Source organism: Squalius cephalus (genome assembly GCF_949319135.1).
Source record: "Squalius cephalus genome assembly, chromosome: 17".
Lineage (NCBI taxonomy): Eukaryota > Metazoa > Chordata > Actinopteri > Cypriniformes > Leuciscidae > Squalius > Squalius cephalus.
In genome coordinates, this window is record NC_137138.1 from 31024907 (window position 1) to 31047517 (window position 22611).

At 39.4% G+C, this 22611-nt stretch overlaps 1 protein-coding gene across 3 annotated transcripts; it reads right to left on the bottom strand.

The window, feature by feature from the left end:
• Positions 1-3029: 3029 nt before the first annotated feature.
• On the bottom strand, positions 3030-22589 carry plac8l1 (PLAC8 like 1). 3 transcript variants are annotated; one of them, XM_079847056.1, is made up of 7 exons: positions 22559-22589; positions 22310-22414; positions 21700-21795; positions 15444-15486; positions 15114-15297; positions 11308-11444; positions 3030-3641 (listed from the first exon to the last, which is right to left on the bottom strand). In XM_079847056.1, exons 5-7 carry the CDS (start codon positions 15289-15291, stop codon positions 3510-3512), a joined length of 447 nt encoding a protein of 148 aa, XP_079703182.1. In that variant the 5' UTR covers positions 15292-15297; positions 15444-15486; positions 21700-21795; positions 22310-22414; positions 22559-22589; the 3' UTR covers positions 3030-3509. The 3 variants fall into 3 exon arrangements, with proteins under 3 accessions (XP_079703182.1, XP_079703181.1, XP_079703183.1); XM_079847055.1 differs by lacking the exons at positions 21700-21795; positions 22310-22414; positions 22559-22589 and adding an exon at positions 15864-16170; XM_079847057.1 differs by lacking the exons at positions 15444-15486; positions 21700-21795; positions 22310-22414; positions 22559-22589 and adding an exon at positions 15864-16116.
• Positions 22590-22611: the final 22 nt, after the last annotated feature.

Below are 22611 nucleotides of genomic sequence, written 5' to 3' on the forward strand. Positions count from 1 at the left end.
GTAAGAAATACCAGTTTGCAATATCAAGCAGCATAACAAGCTCTTTTGTTCAGCTAGAAATAACTGGAAGCGGATGAGACCGGAAGCCAGACACATTCCATTTACAAATGGCCGTGCCCACTATTACGTAAAAAATATTGTTTCCATGTTCCAATGGTTGTAGTACAATCCTTGACTGACCAGAATAAATTATTACGTGATATTTTGCATTATTCACCAGTCTGGTCTCTTGGAATGTACTACAACCATTGTAACATGAAAAAACTCATAGGTGAATTACAGTACTTTTCTAAAAAAAAACTTACTGTACATACGTTAAGGCAGGTTTTGGCAAAATTTCACCTGTAGTAAGTCAGTCTTACCAATTAAATCAAGCTTTGGAATTTGAACATGTCTGTTGTTAAAAGTTATTTATTAAGTCATTTTAATTCATACAAATTATACGTTTTAACCACTTGGAGGAATTGGCAGCCGTTCCCTTAGGGATCATGCGCTGTGGTAGCGCGTCAAAGCATTCTCGAGTACAAACGTGCAGCTATAATGCACGTAGGTGATTTTGAATTAATATTTCATGTCGATATACAATGGTTACATACAGTTAAAACTAATCGTGTTATTGATATCTTTGTAAGACCGACTCTATAGGGATCTCCCAGGCACGTGACCCCTAGCCGTGTGTCAGCCATTTTGACGGAATACATCTGTCAGCTACTCAGCGGCATCTATTAGGCTAATTATAAAATTATCTGTTTTACTTTCGGGTTATAGGGCTGTGACGGTGGCAGTTTTTTACCACTGCGGTGGTAATGGACCAACTACCTGAGGTGGTTGGGGGGTTGTTTTGAAAATTGAAATAAAAATGTAGTGTTTATTTGAGCAAAAAAGTGTTTATTTGAGCAATTCCGTCAAAGAAGCAACACACTAAAGCCTGTAAAGCATTGAAATTAATATCAGTAAATTTTGGAAACTTAAATAATATAATAAAAGAGAAATCTATAAAAAAAAAAAAAGTTTGTTTAATAAATTCCACACAAAGACGTTTTCCACATGAAGCCTACCACTCTGCGCTTTGAGAGGGATGTGGGACATGAGGAGGAAAGAGACCTTCGATCTATTTTCTGATATCGTCATGTTTTCCACAAGGGCAAGACATTTAAGCTATGTTTGATATTGCGCTTCCAGAGAAAGCCAAAATAAAAATCACCCGTGCGTGTGAAACATGCTTTAAAAACAAACTTGACGCGCCTTACATGTCTAATAATAACAAGCACAAACTGTTAAAATGAATCTGACGTGCAAGTAAAAATGTCCTACAATAAATATCTGTCCTACAAAGTTTTTCTACTTTACCACAGTAAAGAATATGAATAGGCCTAATTAAAAGCGAACCTAGGAAGAAACGTTTATAATCCCCTTCGAAAATCGAGACGTGAGTGAAGATTTGGGGGAAAAAACAAGAGATTACATGCAGAGATGAGTCACAATTTTTGAATATTCGATTAGTTAATTTAATTATAGAATTACTATAGAATATCGAACAGGTTGTGCAATTATTCTCTAAAATAAAAAAAATAAAAATGTTTTTGGTGAAAATGCGGTGGTAACGCTTTCATATAATTAGGCCCTACCTTCTGTAATAAGGTCCTGTGTCCTGAAAGATATTCCTTTTGTATGATCATGTATCCGATCGCATCCAACTGCACAGCATCTCTCGGGCATGATAGGAATATTTCGCGACGAGTTGTAGTATCACCGGCGGTTTAGTATTTTCTATTCGTTGTTGTGCCGAATTTCGACCCCCTGCCAAATTATTACCCCCCTCGTTGAAGTCAGTACCTGATTGCCTAATCCTAACCCCTCCCCCACAAATAATCCTAAACCTACCAATACTAGGGGGTAATAATTTGGCGGGGGTCAAAATTCGGCACTACACCGTCAAGATGGCTGCTCCAAGTGGCGTGACGTCACGCGGGACGTCCCTATAGAACACTGGCAAAGAAAACTAACTTTACCGCGCTCCGATAGCCCCCTAGTGGTCGGGAGCATTTATGTTGTGTTGTGACTTGATTGTGTTGTGTTGTGGCTTGATTTCGTTGTATTGTGAACTTATGTTTGCTTTTTAAATTTCGTTTTGTTGTACACTACTGGGCCACCATACATATGCCCTTAATCTTTAATTAAAATAGGCAGTGCAACCTGTCACTCACAAACCACAACCATCCAATCAATTCCCCTTGGACAAAATGAAGTCCCGCCCTACATTTGTTCTTGTTCAAGAAGCCGTTTCATTCATAGGCATTCAAAATCAAATACTCTCTTGAGTATGTACTTATTTTGAATAATTACTTCACGACTGCTCATGTTCATTCAATATATATACAGTATAGCATGAATGTGTGCACAGTATGAATATAATACGGACGTACTGCATCCACCATGATGTCATTATCATGTGACCTACCACCGTCAGTTGCATCACTTCACTGCTATTCACAAACGGGATAGTAAAGAGACCATCGTATACACACTTCAGAATCTTCAAAATAGTTGATCATCCTTTTATACCTACTCTTTTATGTGTACTGTGAATTCAGACATTCAACTTCTTTTGTCACATACTGTTTTTCGCCTACTATGTAGTAGGAAAGTATGTGATTTTGAATGCAGACATAGTTACAGCATAGGGAAGAAGATACTATTGCAGCTTCCATTTCATGCCGACTTTAAATAATGTTATAATGGTTTATTAAATATTTATAATGTTAAATAATGTTGTACTATTAAATTATAAATAAATTGTATGTTAAAAATTATTAATTGAAAATTACAATCTAAAATATAATTGTAAAAATAATGGTTCCCTGCGTATTTACTTTTTGTTAATATTCATTATTGTTTTTATCCTTGCTTTATCATATATAAGCCATTTGTTGGATTAGAAATCAAACAAATGTAAATATAAAAAAATAATACATCAAAATACAAAATGATATATACAATTAAATCTACAAGTAAATCTGACAAAATTTAGCAGTTTTTTTAAACACACTTTATTTTGGATAAAACAAGAGATTAGATGTCAAATCAGTTTTGACTCTGAATTTGAAATACGATTAGAAATAGTGCCAAAACTGAATTCATATAACAAAACCTGCATTTGTTCTATGTGTACCATGAGAGAGAAATCTGAAATTAAACCATAGACAGTGCCAGAAAACATCAGGAACCCCTTCTCCACTCATCCGTCTCTCCACCCATCTGTCACTCCATCTCTCCGTCAGTTGGAAATGTCAGCGGCATCAATCTTCAAGCAGAGAGTACTGATATGTCTAACCCTGCGTGAAGTTCAGGACCCCGGGTAATAAACATCCTGACAGCTGAGACGGCCCCTCAGTCTTTTAGCATCGGCAAAAACACGGATGAGAAGAAAATCGGATTCATGTACACACACACACACACACACACACACACACACACACACACACACACACACACACACACACTGTGTCTCAGGAGCTCTCCAGCAGGGTAGAAACGGTGTAGATCTGTGTCTTCAGTCTCTTCTTCATCTCTCTGATCATTTGACAGAGGGCCAGAGGGTAGCAGCAATAAACCGTAGTCCAGTCCTCACACACGCTGCCCTGGAGACACACACAGCACACTGTAATGTATTCTTAATTTAATATAACCAGGCACATTAGGGTTTGTAGATTTCTAAGTAAGGATACATTTCCCCGATATTGATTTAACATCCCCCTCCAAGTCGAGGAATCTAGTTATGAAATTTAATTTAAGGAATCTTCATATGACTGTCAAATACTGGATGTGTTTTACTTCTTAGCACAAGAAGGATATGACAAGATAAATCAAAGATAAATATCTATACCTAGAGCAAATCCTGTAAAACTTTTTTTCAGGTCACCGTAATCCATTGTTCAGTGGAAACTCTACAGTGATATCTGAGTTGAGTTGTTGGTTCTCACATTAAAGCCCAACGTATAAGTCTTTTTTTACGCATACAGTCGAACTGCCTTTTAAAGTCTACTCCATGTAACGATAAACTGGACGGAAGCAAATGCAAGTGCAAAGATGTATTTATTAGATAACAAATACTCAATGGTAAAGACAGATCGATGCAACAATATCTCCAGCGCTGAAGGCGGTCTCTCCTTGGGGGAAGCCGATGATCAGGAACACAGCCAGCAGGAGAGCGTGACGCAGGGACTGAGACAGGCAATCCCCAAGTGCAGCGTGAAGGTGAAGGTGAATCCGTGGTGAGATCAGAAGTGAAGTAATCCAAAGTCCAGTACACAGGAAACACAAAGGAACAGGAACAGGTACGAGGACGGGAAACTCAAACAATGGGGGCAGTCATGGCCTAGTGGTTAGGGAGTTGGACTGGTAACCCAAAGGTTGCTGGTTCGATTCCAGAACTGGTGGGAAATGACTGAGGTGCCCTTGAGCAAGGCACCTAACCCCTAATCGCTCCCCGGGCGCCACACAAAGGCTGCCCGCTGCTCTGGGTGTGTATCCACGTTTGCAGTGTGTGTGTGTTAACTACTCACTACTCTGCTCCTAATGTGTGTGCATTAACTTGGATGGGTTAAATGCAGAGGTCAAATTCCAAGTATGGGTTACCATACTTGGCCGTCACGTGTCACTTTCACTTTCACTTTCACAATGATCTGACAAACGAGACGAAAGACAGGGCATTAAATAGGCTGGTGAGATGACATACAGCTGCCACTGATCACTGATAATCAGCGGTAACGCCCACATAAAACAATCAACGTAACGAGACAATTAACACACACACAAACACACAAGTCAAGAATGAGACAGCAGATCTACCAACTGTGACAGTACCCTCCCCCCTAGGAACGCCTCCTGGCGTTCCCAGATGACCCTACCTGCCGATTGTAGTCATCGATGAGGGAGTGATTCAGGATGTCTCGAGCAGGCACCCAACTCCTCTCCTCCGGACCGTAACCTTCCCAGTCCACCAAGTACTGGAATCCGCGTCCCCTCCGTCTCGAGTCCAGAATACGATGTACCGAATATGTAGGTTCCCCATCTACGAGTCGCGGCGGGGGAGGAACCGGGGCAGGTGGATTAAGATGAGAATGAAACACGGGTTTAATTTTAGAAACGTGAAAGGCGGGATGAATTCTCCTGTACGCTGGAGGAAGGTTGAGGCGGACTGTCACCGGACTAATGATCTTGGTGATAGTAAACGGGCCAATAAATTTAGGAGCAAGTTTATTAGAAACGGAGCGGAGAGGAATGTTCCTTGTAGAAAGCCACACTTTTTGACCAACGACGTATACGGGTGGCCTAGACCGGTGGCGATCGGCTTTAGCCTTGGTGCGCGCCCCCACCTGGAGTAGAGTCTCGCGGGCTCTAGTCCAAGTGCCATGACACCTCTGGACGAAGGCGTGAGCGGAGGAGACCGCGACTTCGGATTCCAGGCTCGGAAAAATAGGTGGCTGGTACCCTAAACTACACTTAAACGGAGAGAGGCCCGTAGATGACACTGGTAACGAGTTATGGGCGTACTCCACCATAGAAAGTTGTTGGCTCCAGGATGAAGGATTCTTGGAAACCAAACATCGCAACATTCTCTCTAAATCCTGGTTGGCTCGCTCGGACTGACCATTGCTCTGGGGATGATAACCCGAAGACAGACTGACTGTAGCTCCTAATAATCTACAAAACTCTTGCCAGAATTTGGACACAAACTAAGAACCCCTGTCAGAAACCACGTTCATCGGGAGGCCATGTAACCGAAAGACGTGATCAATTACAGTAACCGCTGTCTCCTTGGCTGAGGGTAATTTGGGCAAGGGAATGAAATGTGCCGCCTTCGAGAACCGATCCACTACGGTTAAAACAACCGTCATGCCTTTAGAGGGCGGGAGGGCGGTGAAAAAATCTAGCGCAATGTGGGACCAGGGTCTCGAAGGGACAGACAGCGGTTGAAGTAACCCAATAGGAGGTCGGTTAGACGTCTTACCAACGGCACAAACCGAGCAAGCCAAAACAAAATCGTGAATGTCGCGAGCCATTAATGGCCACCAAAACCGTTGCTTTACTAAGTGACTAGTGCAACTTACCCCTGGATGACAAGCCATGTTGGAGCAATGACCCCATCGAATGATGTCGGACCGTAACCCCTCCGGAACAAACAACCGATTCGGTGGGCAACCGGGCGGAGGCGTTACCCCTTCTAAGGCCGTCTTGACCTTCGATTCGACCTCCCATACGAGTGTGGAGATAACTACTTTCTCTGGTAAAATGCACTCGGGAGTAACCGAGCGTTCAGATGGATCAAAAATACGAGATAAGGAATCGGGTGTGATGTTTTTGGAACCCAGGCGGTACGAGAGAGTAAAGTCAAAACGTCCGAAAAAAAGTGCCCACCGAGCCTGCCTGGAGTTGAGTCTTTTGGCAGATCTAATATATTCAAGGTTCTTATGATCGGTCCAAACGATAAAAGGTACCCCCGACCCCTCTAATCAATGACGCCACTCCTCCAACGCTAACTTGACAGCCAACAACTCTCTGTTACCAATGTCATAGTTACGTTCGGCAGGTGATAAACGATGGGAGAAAAACGCGCAAGGGTGCATCTTGTCGTCTGAGGAAGCGCGTTGGGAAAGAACTGCACCTACCCCCACCTCTGACGCGTCGACCTCCACCATGAACTGACGTATGGAATCAGGGGCGACTAGGATGGGAGCCGAAACGAAGCGACTCTTGAGGTTGGCAAACACAGCCTTGGCTGTGTCGGACCACCTGAACGTCGTTCTGGGGGAGGTCAAGGCAGTTAGAGGTGCGGCTAGTTGGCTGAAATTGCGAATGAAATGCCGATAGAAATTGGCGAACCCCAGAAACCACTGTAGGGCCTTACGGGAATCTGGACTTGGCCAATCTATCACAGCCTTAACCTTGTCAGGATCCATGCGCACTCCCTCAGAAGAGACGATGTAACCTAGGAAGGAAACAGACTGTGCATGAAAATCGCATTTCTCCGCCTTGACAAAAAGCCCATTCTCTAGCAACCTCTGAAGCACTCGTCTGACGTGTTGAACGTGTTCCTGGAGAGACGAAGAAAAAATCAATATGTCATCCAGGTAAACATATATGAACTGATCGACCATGTCTCTCAACACGTCATTGACGAGTGCCTGGAAAACCGCTGGGGAGTTGGAAAGACTGAACGGCATCACCAAGTATTCAAAGTGCCCCCTGGGGGTGTTGAACGCGGTTTTCCATTCATCCCCCTTGCTGATGCGAACCAAATGATAGGCGTTACGTAAATCCAATTTTGTGAAAATGTATGCTCCCTGCAACCTCTCGAAAGCTGAAGACATCAACGGCAAAGGATAAGTATTCTTTACCGTGATGTTGTTCAGCTCTCGGTAATCAATACAAGGTCGCAGAGAACCATCCTTCTTTCCAACAAAAAAGAACCCCGCCCCCGCAGGAGAAGAGGAAGGTTGGATGAACCCCGCCGCTAGAAAATCAGAAATATATTTATCCATGGCCTCCCTCTCCGGAACAGAAAGAGAGTAAAGTTTGCCCTTAGAAGGAGACTTACCTTGCAGTAAATCTATTGCACAGTCATAGGGACGATGCGGAGGGAGAGAAGCAGCACAAGACTTACTGAACACTTCCTTCAGGTCCAGATACTCCGCGGGCACGTTTGACAGATCCGCCACCTTCTCCTGAAACACAGAACTAGAAACAGACGGACAAGCAGATACAAGACAAGACTCGTGACAGTGCTCGCTCCACATGGCGATGGAGTTGACTCCCCAATCAACCCGGGGATTATGCTCCACCAGCCACGGGTGCCCTAGCACAATGGGTGCAACAGGTGAGTCCATGAGGAGGAAGGGGATGGTTTCTGTGTGGTAGCCGGAGGTGATGAGGGTAATGGGAGCAGTAGAGAGTGAGATGTTGGGTAGTTGTTGACCGTTGAGGACACTGACCGAGATCTGGTGAGGAAGAGATGAGATGGGGAGGTGTAACTCGTGTGCTAGGTGAATGTCCATGAAGTTCCCCTCAACCCCGGAGTCCACAAGTGCTTGGCAGGTGTATGTCTTGTTGTTGGCCCATCTCAGTCTTACCGGAAGGAGAGTAGACGGCGAGGACTTCCCGGCGGAGATCCCACCCGATAGTAGCCTCAACTTACTACCGGGCTGGTTCCTTACCGGGCAAGAGTCTAAAAAATGCCCGGAGCCACCACAGTAAAGGCAGAGTCCCTGGGATTTCAGCCTTTCCCTCTCCTCCCGGGAAAGCCGGGCTCTCCCCACCTGCATGGGCTCGTGATCAATGGGACTGACCGTGTTCTCCTCCATGCCGCCTCGAGGTCCGGCGCCTCCGTGGGTGTGAACGGAGTGAACATGTTGGTCCAACTGGTTGATGCGAGCGTCCACCTGCAGCACCAGATCGATAAGCCCGTTGAGATGAGGAGGCAGGTCCAACATGTAAACTTCTCTCTGAACACGGTCGGCCAGCCCATGCAGGAACATATCCCACTGTGCCTCCTCGTTCCACTTGCCCTCAGCCGCCAGAGTGCGAAACTCGATTGAATAGTCAGCCACCGAGGAGCTTCCTTGTCTTAGGTCGGCTAGTCTTCTGGCAGCTTCCTTGCCCGCTACCGCCCGGTCGAAGACTCTCTTCATCTCGGCGGCTAGTGCGTGGAACGAGGTGCAGCATTGGTCTTTGTTCTCCCACACCGCCGTCCCCCACAGGGCCGCTCTTCCCTTCAGTAATGTTAGAACGAATGCCACCTTTGATTCCTCAGTCTCGAATGTCTTAGGCTGTAGCGAAAAATGCATAGAACATTTGGTGAGAAACGCTCTACAAAAATTTGGCTCACCAGCATATCTCTCAGGAACAGGTAGGCATGGTTCTGGACGATGTCCCATCTCAGGCATGACAGGGGGAACGGGCGGTGTGGGCGGCACAGTGGGAGCGTTAAGTAGTTGGATCTGCTGGGTGAGCCCGGACACCTGCGTCACGAGCGCTTGGATAGTGCGTCCGGTGTTAGATATACTCTCCTGCTGCTGATCCATCCTGGCGTTACTGTGATCAACGAACTCCTTAAACGTCACTGCGCTTGCTGCTTCCATGGTTGGTTCAGATCGTTCTGTAACGATAAACTGGACGGAAGCAAATGCAAGTGCAAAGATGTATTTATTAGATAACAAATACTCAATGGTAAAGACAGATCGATGCAACAACCAGCGCTGAAGGCAGTCTCTCCTTGGGGGAAGCCGATGATCAGGAACATAGCCAGCAGGAGAGCGTGACGCAGGGACTGAGACAGGCAATCCCCAAGTGCAGCGTGAAGGTGAAGGTGAATCCGTGGTGAGATCAGAAGTGAAGTAATCCAAAGTTCAGTACACAGGAAACACGAAGGAACAGGAACAGGTACGAGGACGGGAAACTCAAACAACGATCTGACAAACATGAGACGAAAGACAGGGCATTAAATAGGCTGGTGAGATGACATACAGCTGCCACTGATCACTGATAATCAGCAGTAACGCCCACATAAAACAATCAACGTAACGAGACAATTAACACACACACAAACACACAAGACAAGAATGAGACAGCGGATCTACCAACCGTGACACTCCATTTGAGAGCATGCGCGAACTAAGGCTGCATCAGAAATCGCATACTTAGCTACTACATAGTAGACGAAAACAGTATGTTACAGAAGAAGTATGTCCGAATTCACAGTACTCATAAAATAGTGGGCAAAAAGTACCCAGATGACCAACAACTTCTGGCGGGAAATATTCTATTTACATTATGTAAAAATAGCAGTATTTTCTTTGCAGTAAGTGTAAATAGTAGTTAGATGCTATTTATATTTATAAATAGTGTCAGATACTATTTACACCTCAGTGTTGTTGTACATTAAACTGTATGCAATAATAAAATAGAGTGTAAATTATTACATTTCATAAAATTATTAAATGGATGCCACCTTAATAAAGCCTCCCCCTACACCTACCCCAAACAATAACCAATAAACACTTTATTATTAAACCCATGCTAGACACTTCCATTTTTATTGAAAATAAATGCCTTTCCGATCAGATATGTGATGGGCAAAGGGAGTAGAACGAGTTCGGCAAAAGGCGGATTCGAACTCGGGTTGATTTGTGTCAAAAGTTTCTGCCACGGTATAATATTGTATACTAGCAAATAGTAATGCACTCAAAATTTAATAAAATCTACAATCTACTCAGCTTATATGCAAAAATATTGTTGTTGTTTTATTCAGCCAAGAGGTCGTGCCATGAAGTATCGATACTGGTAACACGTCTTCATGTGATGCGAATTCGCAGCTCCTAGTTCAACAAACTTGAACTTTGGAACACAGTGAAATGCGAAACTTTTCGCATGAGCTTGCGCTCTGACGCATGCATATGAATGGAAGTCAATGGAAGGAAAAGTGTAGTGTGTCCACCTGCTTGATGCACACAGTATGCGGACCCTCGTGTACACGTAAAAACCGAAGTATACTTTGTAGTATACATTGGGGTTTAAGGCAAACTATCTGGCACGCACATCCATCTTGGATTCAGTGTAGCTTGCTCATTTCCAGGTGCTCTTTTTTTTTTTTTTTTTTATCATTCAGTAAAAAAAAATGTTTAAAAATGTGTTATGGTGTTGAAGGTAAGTACAAAAATGTCAAAAAAAATAAAATAATAATTTAACTATTAAACATCGTTGCATGATATCACAGGGTTATTATCGTTACCCAAACCGAAAACCATAAAAAAACTGACATATAAAAAAAAAAAACTTTAACCACAATTAAAGTGAAAGCAACAAACACTATAATAGTAGGCCTATATCAATGATACTAAAATAATATAGTTCTTCCAAGACCATGTTTTTCTAAAAAAATTAAAAAAAAACATATACAGAAAGTGCAGGGACAAAGCCAAATTTTTTGACAAAGCCTTTACTACATGGTATTTAAATTACAATAAAAGTAAAACGTTTGTAGAATTAGATATTGGATTTTGAATTGTATAGCAAAATAGTCCATTCAAATATTGTAGTAATGGGAATGTGCAAACTGATACAGTATTCTTGCATAAAGTCATTTTTCATTTTATAAAAAATTTTGCATACTAAACGGATCAAATCGATTTCGGAATCCTGTTCATTTTTGTCAGTATTAAATCAGCACTGTGAAATTTTCAGTCATCGAAAACTCAAAAACTCCATTCCCAGCATGTCACATTATTTACATAACTGCTGAATCCTTACCCTGATTTTAAACCGCTCTCTAATGCCCACTCTCATGGCAAACGTGGAGCCAGGCAGAAGAGGCAAACACACACATTCTCCATACTGATGAGCCAGACTCAGGTCCAGACAACATGGCACAAACGCACCCATCAGACCTGCACAGAAGAGAGGAGAGATGCTTTGAAACGTGGGCTGGGATCAGTCGAGAAACTCGGAGCATCAGTGCTTATCTGCAATTACTTAAACACTGCTTATATTGACTGCCTGCAACAAAAGGATTCAATTCTGATAAATATGACTTTGAAAGAGAAATCAATGTCCTTGGACAAAGTAGAATTTTATTTTATGCCCAGCTTTTTTTTAAATGAATGGAAAATCATTAACAATTTATAATCATTAAGGAATGTCATTAACTTTTAATGATTATGAAACGGTACACAAACCACTGGATTAGGAAAACAACAGTAATTACACATACTTGATAGAGCACATACTAAGGCTAGCTGGAATCCAACAAGTTTGACCCATAAGGTTTTTAAGTCATTTGTGCGATTTGTGTAATACATAATCTGTGGATATGTATTTTCAGCAGGATAGCGCACATCTTTTGGACAAATTTAATTATGTTTAAATGTGGCAAACTGCAATTTGCTACAGTAATACAACACAAAATAAAGTATTTTAGGAGACATTTTATAATTAGAAATGTAATTATGAAGAAATATAATAAAATGAGTTCTGATTCTGGTATTTAGTTTTTTTTCCAAATTTGTTCAAAAGACCAAAATGTGATGCTAAGGGCCAGTCTGGGTCCCAAAAGATCTAAAAATATGCAGCAATAGAATTTCATGTACAGTGTGTCAATCAAGGTCTCACTTGCTTGTATAGAGATGCTGCTGTTTTGGATTTCCTGAGGCTAAAAGTGTTTTAGAACAAATTGTGTCCCACTAGAGTGCCAGGCCAGTTTCCTTATTCTGGAACAGAAAAATATGTTTTTTTTTGTTGCCAAGTAGACTGAAACAAGGCAAAGTCGTATCGGTTGAATTACAACAGTCATAAAGAGATAGTTCATCCAAAAATGAAAATTCTGTCATTACTCACCCTAATGTTGTCTTTCAGACTTAAATTCATCTTCGGAACACAAATGCACTGTAAAATCTAATTAGTTGGGCTTACTTAAAAAAAGCATGCAAACCGATTGCCTTAAAAAAACAACAAGTGTAGTGAAATAGGAATAGTATGTGGTACTGACAAATTCTTAGTATAGTTCACTTACACAAGAGTTCTAGTAACTAAAAAAGAACTGTAGAGAGTACTTGATAATTTACTTTAAATAAAATATAATTGTTACCATTGTTGTGTTTTGCAGGCTGAATGTTGAAGTCTGTGTGACTCAAGTATGATCAATTGCAAGATTGTCACAAATATAGAGGGATTATATAAACCCAATTAAAAGTTTCACAAGGTGTTTAGGACATAAGGGTTAGCAACAAAATTATAAAAGATCATTAATTGACATGAAATATAGTTATGTTATGTTATACATCATTCATTCATACACACTCCAAGTGCCCAACCAAAGGGAACACTAATCACCATAATGGTGACTAAAACATTTTAGGAAAATCAACATCAATTTCAGTTGTATTAAATTTCAACATTCAACATTCAAGATGACTTTGGGAAATGAGTGAATGCAAACAGTGAAAAATAACTGCAGAAGTGGAGGAAATGAGTGAAAAGTCCATTAAGATTTTCCCCGCCTCAAAAAACACACTGAAACCAATCAATTAATCTTAACTTGGGTGTTCTTAGTAAACAAAGCATAGTATGTGAATAGTACAGATTACTAGATGTTTACAATTAATTAAGGTAAGACATTAAGGAAAGTTAACTAAAAAGTGTTAGAATCACTGTTGGATTAGTGTGAAGATCTTTTTGATGAAATCTGAATGATTTCTGTCCCTCCAAATATTCCTAAATTCTTAAAAAGCCTAAATTCAATCTGTTCATCATATAAACTGATCGTGTATCTTCAGAAAATTTGTAAATTCAGACTAAACTGCTCAATTCAAATGGATTAGTTTTACGATCTCTTTAAGAACTTTCTGAAGCGTCAAATGGAGGGACAGAAAGCTCTCAGATTACATCAAAAAGATCTTCATTTGTGTTCTGAAGATGAACGAAAGTCTTAAGGGTTTGGAATGACATGAGGGTTAGGGTTATTAACGAATCAGAGTAATTAATGACAGAGTTATAATTTCTGGGTGAACTAACCCTTTAAACGTTCAATATGTATTTTTTTCCGCCGCTAGGGGTCGCTAACCTCTTACAATAACAAAGGCGTAGTTTGATGATGCAACATTTGCTAAGAATTATGGATCTTGTCGTCAACGTCAAGCCAACCGATCTAATAATGTTTATGGATGAGTAAATACATCAATGTTTTTATCATGACTGTGATATGAAGCAGGTCGGGATTGCTAAGAGACAGCTATCAGCTTCACACGCAACGCGAGTCCTGCGGATATAAAAGGAATATGGACATTTCATTCTACCGAACTACACGCAAGTGCAGAATTACTACTCACGGGTCAGTTTATTAGACAAATTAAACTTGTGAGGTAACGCAGCGCTGTTTCACTTGGTCTAACATTACACTAGCACACTAAACTGCATTTCAATGTGTTGAAATTTATGTTATTCTATGTGTTAGTTTGTCTGTATGAGACTAGCAGTAAGCTAGATCAACATTAGAAAAACATACATATCATATTCTAACATTTTATCATTGTTGAACTATATAACATTGATTAGTTTTATGTAAATGTGCTCACCTGTTTAATAAAGTACATGTAGGAGCGGTCGATGTCTCGGACGTGGAGCTCTCGTTTATATACTGTCTATGGGAGCTCTAGGCATCTCGAAAACACCGCGCTGATATTGATTCTCGTTTTAGTTCTCCTTTTTTATCCAAAGTCTGCTTGCCATTGTCCATAATGTTTGAACGAAACAACAACAGAGTGCAGATAGACATTACAAACTACACAGTTGTCCACGTCTGTCGCCTTGGTTACTATCAGAGGGCTCTGGTTACTATGGCAGTACAAGCAGAAACCAGGGATAACGCGGATATGACGCCATTGACGGCGACAAAACGGAAATAAAGAAACGGTACGTGTCTTCGAATTAAATTACAAATGTCTCCTGGTTTGAAAGTTGTTGGAAACATTCGGGATAATGTAAGTACACAACTAAAAAAAATATATATAACATAGATATAGTGATTTTTGCTATTTTTAAAGCAAAAAATTACGTATTGTACCTTTAATACAATAAAAAATAAAAGTAATTATGGAAGCCTGTTTCTGCCTGCTTTTTGCTGTAATTGCAACTTATTTCGCAAATGTGAATTTGTTTCTTACAATTGCGATGTCATACATCCCCTAATTTTAAATTTACATCTAAAAATGTTGCACAATACGACTTTATATCTTGCAAAGTGAGTTTAAATATTGCAGATGCGACTTTATGACTCACAGTGTGGCTTTATATCCAGCAATGTGACTTTTTTTGTGAAACTTTATACAGTGGGCTCCACAAATATTGGCAATGTGATCATTTTTGTAATTGCAACTTTATATCTTGCAACTATGACTTTGTTTCTTGCAATAGCAAACTTTTATCACTCCCAATTTTGACTTTATATTCAAAATGTTACTTTAGTATATTACAGTGCGACTTTTTCTCGTCATAATGTGACTTTGTATATCTCACAATGTGACGATATTAATTGTAAACTTCTCTCAAGCACTTCCTCTTACATGTGCTGGTGTCACCGCACACGTCTAACAGTCCTGAGCTCCAGTCTCCCCCTGTCTGTGTGATAGTGGTCACTGTCGTCGTGGTCTCCCCGAGGCCAGGTTGAGTCAGCACAGGAAGTTCCATCGTCGCACTTCCTGTTGGGTTTGCTTCAACATCTTTTCCACCTGGAGAGTCCATTTGAATCTGAAGGCGATACAAGAAATCTGCTTCAGATCAAAAAACATTGACACACAATCCTCTAAAAGAAGTCCTCATCTGACCTAAAAAAGTTTTTACAGCATTGTGACATCAAACAAATGAAATGCTTATTAATGAGGGTGAACACTTACATGGTGAATGTGGCTCAGAACAATCCCTCACAATGACAACAGACTAAAGGAAAAGACAGGGGTGAGTTTCCTATGGTGACAGTGGTGTGTTTGTTCTGATAGTCGCTTCGCCAAGAAGCCCTGACAGAAGCTGCTGTGAGCTGATAAGCCTTCATACACACACACACACGCACTGGAGACCCTCACACACCTCGCAAGCGCATTCAAATACTAACTCTCAAGTCACAAACAGCAATGTAACACACAATAGCAGATACAGTTCAAAAATTCCTCTCAAACACAATTATACAACACATAATCACGCATAATTGGGACTGCAGGCCTACTTACAAATATCCCACTGGAGCCTACAATTCACACACATAAAAATATCAAACAAAACCTCAAGAATGACACCTCAAATATGCAACAAAAGCTTACCAGCGATCCAGCCTGTGTGAGAAAGATGTTACATAAATTCTCCCCAAGAGCAGCAATGCAGAATAGCACGTCCTCTTGAGGTTAATGTCTCGCATCACTTCCTTCTGCACCGCCGCTAACGCACATCCAACAGTGTCACATCCACTATAATAACATTGCATGTATCTGTCATATGTAGAACGGCTCGCTTATATGTTTGCCAGCCAAGTCTGTTGAAGTGCATGTAATCGTTTATCTGAACGTGCTTCTTTGTAGCTGATCTCGTCTCCACTTGCATCAGACTGTAAAATTGAACCGTCTTCATATCGGCTACGGCCTGTTTGGCCGGAAAATAGAATAATATCACTCATAGCGTTGGCACATTCTCAGAAAACAGGGCTATTTGTGTCCGAAAACTTGTTTTTTGCAACTTTTCTTTATCAAATTCAGATTTTCTCACTTCAGTCCAAAAATACTAGGGCCTTTATCAAAGATGATGAGGGAATTTCAGATTAGTGATCATCCAATATGGTTTTATCAAAGTAACCAACAGTTATATATTGTTACTAACCTTACAGATAACCATAAGATTTTTTCATGTTTTTGAAGGAAGTCTCTTATGTTCACCAAGGCACATGCACAAAGGAGACTTCCTTCAAAAACATGAAAAAATCTTATGATTTATTACAAGGTATACTTGATAAAGAATACAGTAAAATCAATATTATTGTGAAATGTAAAATAACCTTTTTCTAATTGTATATTTTATATTTTAAAATGTCATTTATTGCTGTGACGACAAAGCTGAATTTTCAGCATCATTACTCCAGTCTTCAGTGTCACATTTAATAATGTAGCTTTCAGTAGTGAGCTATTTTATTTATAGCAATTCATGGGGAAGAGGTTTAAGTTTCTATGCACCTGAACGTTTCTGTGTGCACAATTTCTTACCAATATAACGTTTCCTGTAGCACTTTAGGTAACACTTTATTTTACATTGTCCTTGTTACATATAGTAACTAGATGTAACATAGTAATAACAGTAAATTATGCATAAATACATGCAACTAACCCTCAACCAAACCCAAATCCTACCCTAACCCTATAGTAAGTACATGTAGTTAATTAATATTACTCAGTACTTAAATATATAATTACACTGTAACAATGACACCTTAAAAATAAAGTGTAACTGCACTTTATTTTACACACTGTTAAAAATGTTCGTAATTTTAACAGTAAAAAACTGTAAAAAAGCAACGGAAAAAAATTTTTAATTCCTTAACGGTATGTACCCTTACTATATACAGTGAAAAACTGTAATAGCTCTCACGGGACATTTCATGTAATTGTACATTAATATACTGTTAAATGTACGGATTTTGGAAGTACACTGTAAAAAAAAAAACTTACCGTTGCATTTACCGTACCTTACCGTAAAAAATACGGTAGCAAATGTTTACTAATTTTACAAAGTTTTACATCATCGAACTAAAAATTACGGTGAAAACCTGCCAGCTGGATGCCAGTACTTTACCGTAAAAAATACGGTATAAATATTTATGTTTTACGGCATTGTACTAAAGTTTACGGTAAAAAACTGGCAGCTGGTTGAAAGCGATTTACCGTAAAAAATACGGTAGTAATATTTTAGGTTTTACGGCAGTGATCTAAATATTACGGAAAAAAACTGGCAGCTGTGGTTGCCAGTACTTTACCGTAAAAAATACGGTAGAATTGTTTTTGCTTTTACGGCACTGAACTAAAGTTTATACGGTAAAATACGGTAGTAATATTTTAGGTTTTATGGCATTGAACATTGAACTGAACTTTTATATAAAAAATAAAAAATAAAAACCTGCCAGCTGTGGTTTCCTGTAATCTAATTATTTAGAATTACCAGAGGTTTAGACGTTGATGTTTTATTGAAAATGATAAAGTTTGAAGTTACCATTATGGAGATGAGTGTTTGCTTTAGTTGGGCTCTCTGACTTTTTAACTTTAGATTTACTCTGACTGCCTTAACTGTGTGGTTATATAACACAAATGTTATGGCATGAAAATCAGAGAGAAAATGTGACCAGGTGATGATGGCAGGTTACTGATGAGAAAATCGTCATATTGTGGCCTGATTAACTGACCTTACAAAGAGTCTTATCTCTCTCTTTGAGCGAAGTGATAATATTGATTATAATATTACAAATAAATATTTCATATTATTGAGTATAATATTTCTGCAAATAAGCAACAGATAATATGAAGAACTTTAAAAATACATGGTGTAGAAAAAAGGATTTAACCTACTGCTTGATTTAAACCAACACAGACATCAAGATTCAGTGTATGAATCTCAACAACGGTGACAATCAACACAATAATCAGATAAAACTCTGAACATCACAAAACAAGCTACTAAAAAGCTGCAACAAAAACAACATCAAAAATAAAAGCAGATATAATAATAAAAGAAAATACTAAGGCAATTCAGCATAATGTATTCCTGCTGCAATGCATGCTGGGAGATATTGATGAGTTTTGATTGGAGGCTCAATTAGGGCTGGGCGATTTAAATCGCGATATGGTTATGCGCATCTCGTCAGTAAAGCCGGTTCCTTGATTAGTAGTAAATCGCCATCACCTGCTTTCAGATGGAGCGGCATTTAGGGCTGAGGAGATAATTAAGTGATTAATTTAGGGATGATTGAGCATTATTGAAGACACCTGATGTTAACAAGCAGAATCACTGAAGAAGAAAATCACAAATTGTAAGTTACCATTAAGGTGATGGGTGTTTGCTTTAGTTGGGCTCTAGACCATTATATGTTTACTTTAATATTTACTGTTGTTTGTCTGCTGTTATTAATTTATAACAGTTAAATGAACAAAGTAAAATGTTGTTTTATAGTGTTGGTTATGTTTTGACATAATCATGCTGTGATCTGAAAAAGGAAACTTATTGAGATAGTTTGGTTTAACTTGTTAGCAGCAGTTTAGTGATTCTTCAGCCTATAAGTATCAGTACTTTACTTACAATTCAAAATATTTAATAAACATTGTTCTGATCAAAAGACTTTCAGATAAATTATTTTAAAACACAGACATCAATAATCAGCCTGTGAATCTCAACAATGGTGACAATAATAAAGCATGTTGCAGTGGCTGCCACCAATCACAACTCATTAATGGCTCCCATCATGCATTGCGGTATGAATAAATTATGATCTGAATTGTCTATGTAATTTACTTTTCCTAATTGAATATTCTGCTCCTCACCATTGTTGAGATGCATAGACTGAATCTTGAGATCTGTGTGTGCCTAAAAGAATGATTTTTTTTTTTTTTAAACAACTTTTAAGAAATCCTTTATATTATATCAAAAAGTCTGGGCATTTATGCAGATTCACTAACCAACAACATAAACCGAAGTCAGAAAGAAGGATTTTAATGAGTTCAGTGATATCTGTTAGCCTGGTAATACCAGACTCTGCTACTTCACTTTGGTTCGTAGACAGAGTCTGGAATGGCATAACAGAGAAGTGTTTTCTCTCTTGCTAGGGGGCGCTTGTCTGAAGTTTAAAATCATTGGTTACCCGTAAGCCAATCACATAACGTTTGGTTATGGCGTGTGTTATGCGCATGCTCAGCCGCATTTAACTTTAACTGTAAACACATGTATGATGCGAAAACAAAACCATCGAGCGAAATACCGGAGTGAACATGGCTGTGAACGACTTTTGCAGATTATGTGAAGTAAATCTACGCATCCACGGTACAATCAGCGTGTACGTCACGGCTCTCAGCCCGCCCTCTGTTCGTTGATTGGCCCGGCTGTTTCCAGACCGGTGGCAAACAGAAAGCTCTGAAGCTGTCTCAGACTAAGTACAGAAGCGAAATGAAATTGAGCGGAAGTACGAAGTCTGACGTAGTCAGGCTAGATATCTGTGTGTGCCATCATTGATTCACAACTGCCATCACACGATTCATTTTCTCTCTGATTTCCTAGCCGTAATCAACATGTCTTATAAACACAGAGTTACAGCAGGCAGAGTAAAACTAGTGTCAGAAAGTCAAGAGCCCAACTAAAGCAGTCACTGATCTCCATCATGGTGACTTCAAATGAAACAATAAATCATCAACATCTAAACCTCTGTTAATTCTCAAACAGAACTGTAGGCGTCTGACAGAAATAAAGTCAGTCTGGTTAGTAATAAGTGAAGCTGGTAATGCTGTTTGTGGAGTTGTTTAATCCTCCTCTGCTGAGATCTTCACAGATTTAATGTTTTTTATCTTCAGTTGATTTCATCTAAGACTGTGGCTGAAGTCAGTTGTAGTTCTTGTGTTTCTGCTCGTCTCTTTTTTCTGTTCTTGTTGTTTCTCTAAATGGACATTCCCAGAATTCCCTGTGTGACACTTCACATTTGATGCTATTTAATTTAAATAATTATGTTTCTTCTTGGTTTTTGTTATCAGTTTATATTATATTTTTTTGGTTTATATTACATCATATATTGTTTAATGAATGTTTATGGCATTATTTGGAGTCACGTGTGTATGTCACCATGATGGTGTTTTGTGTTTGTGTGTATGACACTGTGCACCTTCTCAATATTACCATGTACCTCAGTTTGTGAAAAACTAATGGTATACTTAAATCATCGTGGTTTTTTTATTTTATTTTTTGCCATTTGTGTTATTATGATGGTTTTCAGTATATTGCAAAGATATAAAGTAGACTTTAATACTTCAGTGAAATTTAATGATAACATTTATCGGTTTATGTAATATAACGGTTGTCCCATGAAAACTAAAAGGTTCCTACTGTATTTTTTATGGTAAAGTACTGGGAACCACAGCTGATGTTTTTTTACCACACATTTAAATCCTGCTAAAGGTTTTTTTTTTTTTTTTTTTCAAAGTAAGGTTGCTACCATATTTTTTACGGTAAAATACTGGCAACCAAGCTAACGTTTTTTACCGTAAATTTCACAGGTTTTTTTTTACATTGTGTTTTTTTGCCCGTAAATTTAAATCCCGTAAAACATAAAAGGTTGCTACCTTATTTTTTACGGTAAAATACTGGCAACCACAGCTGCCGGTTTTTTACCGTAAATTTCACGGGTTTTTTTTAACAGTGCAGTCCTGTTCCCCATGTATATACTATGTACTTATTATAGTAATTGCAAAAACTTGTTAATATCTAAGTACTAACCCTGTACCTAAACTTAAATTTCTGAAGGATCATGTGATACTGAAACTGGAGTAATGATCCTGAGAATTCAGCTTTGATCACAGGAATAAATTACATTTTAAATAAAATTATCGATTTGCACCCGCCCCACTCCAGACCTACGTGGGTCATCTTACATTTCATACAGTTGATTGATGATGAACATGATATATATATAGTGTGTGTAAAATATTATTACAATTTAAAGCGTATTTTAAATTCTTTATTTCCATGTTTTTCCATGATTGTGGGAACACTGCATATCAAATGCTGTATAAAATGTGTCAGCACTGCATTTCAGAAAACAACTCAAAGCCACAACTCATTGCTGTACACTACACTACACCACAGTGAGCTGAATGTAAGAAGCATTACCCATGCAGAGCGTGCTTCTAAAATTAGCCTGTCTCTAGCTGCATGAAGCACAGGCCAGATCAACCATTAATAAAGAGAGAGAGAGAGAGAGAGAGATACAGAGAGAGAGAGAAAGAGAGAGAGAGAGAGAGAGAGAGAGAGAGAGAGAGAGAGAGAGAGAGAGAGAGAGAGAGAGAGAGAGAGACAATAGATGGAGGTTGTGTTGCAGCTTCTGTGTTGCAGCTTTGACAGGGCCTCAGTGGCTCTCATCATCACCTCAGATCTGAAGACACAGAACGGTTTCCCAGGGCAACAGTCCTCCTTTACTTTGTCATCTGCTTCAGAGGCGAATACAACGTCTATCTGATCCAACTGATGGAGGAGACGGAGGGGGAGAGAGAAAAAACTAACAATGAGATCAGACCTAAAGTCAACTAATAATAGGGCTCACTGCATTCAACACTGCGGTTTGGTTGGTTGTTAAAAAACAAAAACAAAAAAACCCTTTGCTATGTATTTTTAGGGTAAAATACAATATTTAAAGAGAAATTCTGTAAGGTGGGGCTTGTTTTTATTCAGCAGGAACTTTCTGGACTGTGATGATTGGATAATATAATTTGCCCCGCCCACACTGCCTTGATTACATCAGCAGAAATGAAAAGTTGTTTGAGAGGCAGAAAACATTTTGAATTATTATTTTTGTTTAGAGTATTGTGCACTGATGAGACAACAAGTCCAGGGACATTAATTAAGCCATACATTAAGTTAATATCGATTTTATGTTGTCTTTGAGTGTTCGAAAGTGAGGGTCTTTCTTGATTTCAATCCTTTGGTTTTATAGAAACTGCACATTTAGTTGGCTTTTTAAGTAGTTGTGCGCTATTACCTCGAGAGAATTAGTCAAAAAAACGATGTTCTCCAGTAGGACGGTGCGCTCATCAAACTCCAGCTCTAGATCAAGAACCCTGGGCCCCATTTTCTCTAGGCTGTCCTGGAAATACACAGAAAAATAGAAACAGGACCCATTTTAATGCATTTTATGAGACATTTGGTTCTATAGCCAAATGTCCCAAATCTTCAACCAGATGGAACTGGATAAATATTCAGAATGTTTTTATCCAATCTGACTTCTGACCTGCAATGCGGCCTGAATCATAATCATACACTGTTTGTTCGTTGGCCAGAGGA

What these genes read in the sequence shown, in the direction of transcription:
- plac8l1 (XM_079847056.1), bottom strand. Translation starts at nt 15,291, where the DNA reads ATGGACTCTCCAGGTGGAAAAGATGTTGAAGCAAACCCAACAGGAAGT. An exon ending in GTGCGGTGACACCAGCACAT is followed by an intron (nt 11,445 to 15,113) that starts GTAAGAGGAAGT and finishes TCTTCTGTGCAG; the next exon opens with GTCTGATGGGTGCGTTTGTG. An exon ending in GAGAGCGGTTTAAAATCAGG is followed by an intron (nt 3,642 to 11,307) that starts GTAAGGATTCAG and finishes GTGTGTCTCCAG; the next exon opens with GGCAGCGTGTGTGAGGACTG.